At 34.1% G+C, this 6611-nt stretch overlaps 2 protein-coding genes across 3 annotated transcripts; one reads left to right on the forward strand and one right to left on the reverse strand.

The window, feature by feature from the left end:
• Nucleotides 1-1058: 1058 nt before the first annotated feature.
• On the reverse strand, nucleotides 1059-4065 carry RanBP3 (ran-binding protein 3). 2 transcript variants are annotated; one of them, XM_069129601.1, is made up of 4 exons: nucleotides 4000-4065; nucleotides 3658-3750; nucleotides 2556-3418; nucleotides 1059-2481 (listed from the first exon to the last, which is right to left on the reverse strand). In XM_069129601.1, the coding sequence occupies exons 1-4, from the start codon at nucleotides 4013-4015 to the stop codon at nucleotides 2170-2172; spliced, it is 1284 nt and encodes a 427-aa protein (XP_068985702.1). In that variant the 5' UTR covers nucleotides 4016-4065; the 3' UTR covers nucleotides 1059-2169. The 2 variants fall into 2 exon arrangements, with proteins under 2 accessions (XP_068985702.1, XP_068985701.1); XM_069129600.1 differs by having other exon boundaries at nucleotides 1060-2481; nucleotides 2556-3421.
• A 990-nt stretch (nucleotides 4066-5055) lies between these two features.
• Nucleotides 5056-6191, forward strand: Acbp1 (Acyl-CoA binding protein 1). The gene is made up of 3 exons (XM_069129609.1): nucleotides 5056-5184; nucleotides 5370-5484; nucleotides 5864-6191. Exons 1-3 carry the CDS (start codon nucleotides 5170-5172, stop codon nucleotides 6001-6003), a joined length of 270 nt encoding a protein of 89 aa, XP_068985710.1. The 5' UTR covers nucleotides 5056-5169; the 3' UTR covers nucleotides 6004-6191.
• The last annotated feature ends 420 nt before the right edge of the window (nucleotides 6192-6611 follow it).

Here is a 6611-nt window from a genome sequence, read left to right on the forward strand (position 1 = left end):
TAACCATTAAATCTTCTAAATCTCGATCATCTCCTTTATTGAGGATTACACTGGACTCCTTAATTGGCCATTTTAATTGTATTAACGGTATGGTTACTCGTCTGAATAAGTTCTAACAGTTGATTGACTTTTTCAGATCCGATGTCACCTTCAGCACTGTTCACTTACCACTGATTTCAACGTTTTTAACCTTTGTGCACCAAATAATAATAAGAATAGTTATAAAGATTATAGTTAAAAAGATATGGCTTCCAAGCGAGAAGGAAAATCCCTGAGGTTGTCACAGAAATTTTTGAAAGAAAAGGTTAGAAGACACCGAGTCTCTTCTTCAGTCTCACTCTTCTTACCCTTGCGAAGATCACACGTTTTTGATCAAATGGATGTATGACTAATACTCGAGAAAAAAAAAACGTTACATCGACTATGGAAGTGGAAGATGTCTCTTCTTTTCAATTTCCTCTTCTTTGGTCCAACGTTCCGATGTGATACATCGTTTCAACAGGAATGTGTCGCGACCAAAAGTAGTATTAACGATATTCAAACGTCAGCTACACAGTTTGATTGACTCCACACGATATTTGAATGCTGTACTTTAGTAAGTCTCTTTCGTTTTCTGAAAATAACGACTACTGACTGCTGTAATTTATGGAATACATACGATCGAATTGAAAACTATGGATCATCGCGTGGATGTTGACGAACATAGGAACTGGATTTTGACGCCTAAAACGTTGTGTAGCTTTGCACGAAACTCTCGAATCTATAAATATCAGCCTGTTGAATACCGCCCGCCATCGAGTCGAGTAGCGCCGCGCGCGGGAAATATTAGAATGCGCAATCCGGCGCGTTTTCCAGCCTGGAAAAGCGAATGGATTCCAGAAAAATTTCTGGACAGGTTAAAAAAATAGATCCATGTATTAGATAAGAAAAGACTTGTACATTTCAGACAAGCTTGACTTTGGTTACTTTTTTTTTAATAAATTTGAATAGTATAAAAAAAGAAACACTAACGATTGATTTTTTTTATGCAAACAAATGTATTTGTTCGATGTGTAATTAACGATGTGTACAATGAGTTCGTTTCCTTACATATCAAGTACAGAAAAACAATAGCAATAATTCATTATTTGTATCGTGAATAGAATTTTTTTTCTACGTTAATTAATATCTTTGCTGTTCCATTACTGCACATTGCATTAAAGAGCAATTTTGTGACTGACTCCCCTCATTCTTCCTCGTGGAACAAACGAGCGATTGTCGTGTCGATAAATATCGTTAAGCAGAAAATTAAAGAGAGAAGCCGTTTTATACACAGCCTTTGAAATACCGCAAGGAAATTGTCCGATTTTCTTCGGTACTATATACAGTTAAAGTAAAGTACAAATAGTTACAGATTCGATCATGAAACAATCTGAACATTATGTGCTCGTGATAGAACCTTATGTAATGTATGTTTGAAACAGGCTCACAATGTTCTCTCGTCGATAAACATATGTAGAGCTGTTACTTTCGCTCACCGTGGAACTACATCTTAAATAATGTAACTAATCTTAATTTTCTTAAAAGGTACAATATTTATATATTTATATTTATATATAGTGGACAAGGAATAGAGAATCCTAAATCGATACGAACATCGCTACGATAAAAATCCAAATGATTCTTATAAAGAGACTGATCACTGGAAACTAAAAACGCTGCTCTTCTTCAAAGCGTACAACACGGTTTCGTGACTGATTTGTGTGTGTATATGTGTATATGTGTGTTCGTATTATGCTATTATCAAAACTCCCTAGCCAGTGGTTTCCTCGGTTCCTTTTAAAAAACGCTGTTTGAAATTCGTGTAAAAGAATTATCGGTTGGGAATGATTAGAAAATATATACCAAAAAGAATTCGGCTTGGTATTTTCGCCTTTTTTGTCTCCTCTTGCTTGTCTGCAAACATCAGTGCACCACGGGATATATCATCGAAGTCTAAGAACTTCCACAAGGGGAAAAAGCGCGAATCATAGCCATAGTTCTATTGTGTACGAATTACTATAGAAACAAATAGGGCCTGATAACTTCGACGTAGTTTCCCGAATCTTGTTCTCACGTGTTAGCAACTTCTGCGTCGCGTACATTTAGATGATAACTGGCAAACAGCTCGCAGGGACGACTGATCGACTGTCACTGGTCAGTAGCTAATTTCTTGGGATGGCGTAGCTGTGCGCGTATTAGCCGCTCTTCCAACAAATCATGGAGTTGTTCCACTTCCTTTGGCGCTGCTTGAATAATGAAGATTCTGATACTTCCTTGAACATCCATCGCCGTTAGTCTTAATGATTTAAGTGCCGCTCGTTCCGCGATCATTCCTGGCCATACTTTTGTGTTCATAATTAATCTCTGCGTTCCTGCAGTGCGTCCCACTAATCGAGATTCTTCGTCGCGGTCGTTTAGCCTTAAAGTACCTCTACCTCTTTCTTGCCAGCTGCCACTAGCCTGAACAAAATCGGAAATTTATCGTGAATGAATCATTCTGAAAAATTGAAAACAGAAATAATTCTTATACAAACCTTGTCAAACGCGAAGAATTTGCAGTTGATCTGAAGAACATTCGTTTCTCCTTCTTCACCAGTTAGTGGTGTTATTTGACTATACTTCCTCTTATTAGCACGGTTTGCTTCTTCTAATTTTTGAGCAGCTTCGGTTAATGTTAGATTTGATTTGGAGGTAGTACGGCATGCTGCTGACGCACTGGAAAAAAGAAGCTCTGTGGAACCATTTGCATTTGTGCTTTCCTCCTTCTTTTCCTTTTTCTCCTTGTCTTCCGTTTTGTCGGAATTTTCTGCATCATTCGCAATCATAACGCGTTCCTCTAAGTTCTGACCAAATACAAAGTTTGGTTCTGATGCACAAGGCGTTATTGTAGTATTTACACTATCTTTTGTGCTTGTGCCTAGCAACAGGAAGGTGGGCTTCACTTCCTCAATTGGCTTGTCTTGGTTTTTAGCTTCTTTTACTTCACTTTTACTTTCTGTTGCTTCACCTTTAGTTGCTTCACCTTTAGTTTCTCCTACTTCACTATTATCATTTTTCTTTTCACTCTTATCATCCTTTTCTTCATTCTTATCTTCCTTTGTTTCTGTTTTATTATTTTCCTTTTCCTTATTCTTTTCATCTAATAATGAATCTGTGGCTTTCGCAAATGGATTCTGAAACTTAGCTGGTTGTAGATATACTTTAGTAGTAGGCTGACTGTTTGTCACTGTGCTCAATTGAGAGGGCCACAACGTGGATGACTTTCTTTCCTCAACTAAGTTCTTGATGGAATCACTACACCCAAACGTTGTTTTAAACTTTGACGCAGCTAACACTGGCTTGTTAGAACTCGAGGGTGATTCCTGGGTATTATTTTCTGTCGATGAGCTCTCCATTTCTTCTGAAACAATTCAGATTTCATAAACTACTAGTCATAAATTGTTACATGCAAATAATACCTATCACATCATAACCTATGTGGTTTCCAACAAAAGTTATTGAGACAGGTCAGAAATTATGCTACATTGTAGCGAGGTAACGAAAATATACCAAATATAGCAATTGTATGTAAATATCATAGAAAAAACTGATGATAAAGTTACGCATGTGGAACAAAAAATAACACTGCGTATTTACCACTGTTGGAATTTTCAGGTGAATCCTCCGGTGACTCTTGTGGTGGATCTACCTTTAAAACATAGGATGGTCGATTCGTCTCTTCTTTATTTTCTACGTGAAATTCAAAAACAGATAGTTAACATAATTGTCAAACAAAATTATTTCCTCAATCTGTTGTAACGCTCTAGAGAGTAAATATTGCCGAGAAAGGAAGATACGGAAATACATAGGAATCAAAGAAGAATAACATGGATAAAAAAGAAACGACGATTTTCTACGAATTTTCAATTATTATAATTTACATAATCGTGCAGAATTTATCGTTAATTTACTGTATAGGAAAAGAATCACAAAACGCACCCTTGCAGTCCGCCATTTTTTACGTGGAAGTGGTCAAGTGTCGCCATCTAGCCATATTCATTAGAAGATAAAAAAATATTCTCTACTACATGTGATCCATACACAGATTCATATATACGTGTATATACAGTTACATATTTTACGTAGTAATAATATCAATATCATTAAATTTTTCTTCTTTCAAACGTAAGAATGTCATAATATCTAATCATTATATAACTTCTGTTTTATTTAAATTAGTAAAAGTTGACTAAATGACGTCGTTGCGAGATGCAATTAACCAAAAATACAATCCGAAATATTGGTACTAAGGAAACAATTTATTGATTACTTACATTCATTGACTGGTCCTCAATTCTAGTTTATTACTAAACTGTGGATTTTTATGATTAACAATTAAAGAAATTCATCTACTACATATCATAACAAACGCTCTACTTTGAATATTTTATATGTATATTTTTGCACTGCATGCATTAAGTGGATCTTTGCACCTTCAAATAAATGCACAAAAATCCACAGTCTATTTATTACATATTCATATATTGTTTATCCTCCTCTTTTTTTTCAGACTTCATAAGATATTCTTAACGATTTGCATGTATATTTAAACCATCATCGAAGAAGATGGGAACCATCGAGAACATTTCAACATCGACCTTCCAACTTCATCCAAAAATAGATTTGCTTTTTACGAAACGTTCGATTGTTATTTGAATGAAGGTTTTTAATAATTACTCTTAATATCGTCCTTAATTTCCTTTGCATTCTTATTAGTGTCTTGTCTGACAGTGTAGTGTGTCTATTCTTCCCGCAATGTGACGTCATCAACTGCCATTAATCATATCAGAACACTATAATGTGCTTGCCACGGATGTAGAATAAAAATAAATACATATTACACAAGAACTTAAAGTTAAATTGAATAAAAATTTTGCTAATACCATGATAACATGTGGTAGTATAATTATTTATTAATCAAGGTCTTGATTACATGAAAGTTTATTGGTGGTCGTGATCGTATCATACGTAGTAAGTACAGGAGTGGGAGAATGTTAATCGATTGTATTTCCAGGCCAACGTTCTATAGATCCGAAACAGTGGCACAATACGACAGTGAAATTCTTAAAGTTTCAAATCTTGTCTTGACCTTTTTGTCATTAAAGCACAATGTCTCTCGATGAAGTAATTAATTTTATATTTAATTACGTTAACGTAATAACATAAATAACATAAAATATTGTAATTAGACAATATTTTGTCATTATTGCTTACTGGTTGCTTGAATTCTTGTACATATTTTGAATTTTCCACAATTTCATTAAAAACAAATGAAAATTATTCTTTTATTCTTGTATATTTTTTGTCAGAGATTTAACAAGGCTGCTGAGGAGGTGAAGGAATTGCGCGCTCCAGCTTCAGATGCTGACCTGCTTGAACTATACTCACTTTACAAACAAGCTACAGTTGGAGATTGCAACACAAGTATGTAAAACAACTTGTGATCATTTAGTATTACTTAATATACTTTGGCTGAAAATTTTTGGATCTATTTGTATAAATATGTTAGAAAGGATCTTGAATAGATCTCCAAAATTATAATATGATTACGTTACTTGATGCAACAAGTTAAAGCAGATATTTATCGTAATACTAAAGTTATGTAACTACACTTTTGTTCTGTGGTCTTCTTAATTTGTAATTTCAATTGCACAGCGAATGTTAATAGACCTACAGAAACCAAATTTAAAAGCTGAATAAATGATGAGATATTTTTATGTGATTTCAAACTTATTGAATTCTAATGAGAATTCTGTGACATCGATAGTACTATTCTTTTCAAGGAAGATTTTAATTTTTCCAGCCAGGCCAGGCATGCTAGATTTCAGAGGCAAAGCCAAGTGGGATGCTTGGGACAAAAGGAAGGGCATGAGTCAAGATGCTGCGAAAGAACAATACATTCAGAAAGTGGAAGAACTGATATCCATTATTGGGAAGAAGTAATTTATAATACTGAACATTTATTTAAGCATTTTTACCAAATTTTGTCTTTTTTACATACTTATAAATGTGCAATGTATTGTCTTTGATACCAAAGTAGTTGCAAAAATGTTAGAATACATTTTCAACTAATCTTTTTGATATTTGAGGAAACAATTCAATTGTCTATGCTGGGTATGGACAAGAATTGTTGTAAAAAATCATGTTATCTAAAAGGAATTGATATATCGAATTGATGAATCAATATTCTTGTGGTAGCTGAATTTATTTTGCTATCACTGATTAGCTATTTACAACGTCGATGCTGTTGACTTGCGAGGAGTCAATACATGTACTATATTCACTCACCGACATGCAACTGTTAACATATTTATCTTTCGAATACATATACACGAGTTTTAATACCACATCGAAGCGTATAACGGTGAAAATATAAAAAAAGAAGTAATCCTCCCTTCGTTTTGGATAACTTTTATATTTCTCGCCTATCTTCTTTGTATAAATATCGATTTATAAATGAATCGCACTGTATGAATATTATAAATATCAGTAAAGCTGAGAAAAAAGGATCAAAATAAAGTGGTAAATACTTTGTTACAATTTGACGTTTT

This window comes from Bombus flavifrons, chromosome 16 (genome assembly GCF_040668555.2).
Source record: "Bombus flavifrons isolate JBK064 chromosome 16, iyBomFlav1_principal, whole genome shotgun sequence".
NCBI classification, from domain to species: domain Eukaryota; kingdom Metazoa; phylum Arthropoda; class Insecta; order Hymenoptera; family Apidae; genus Bombus; species Bombus flavifrons.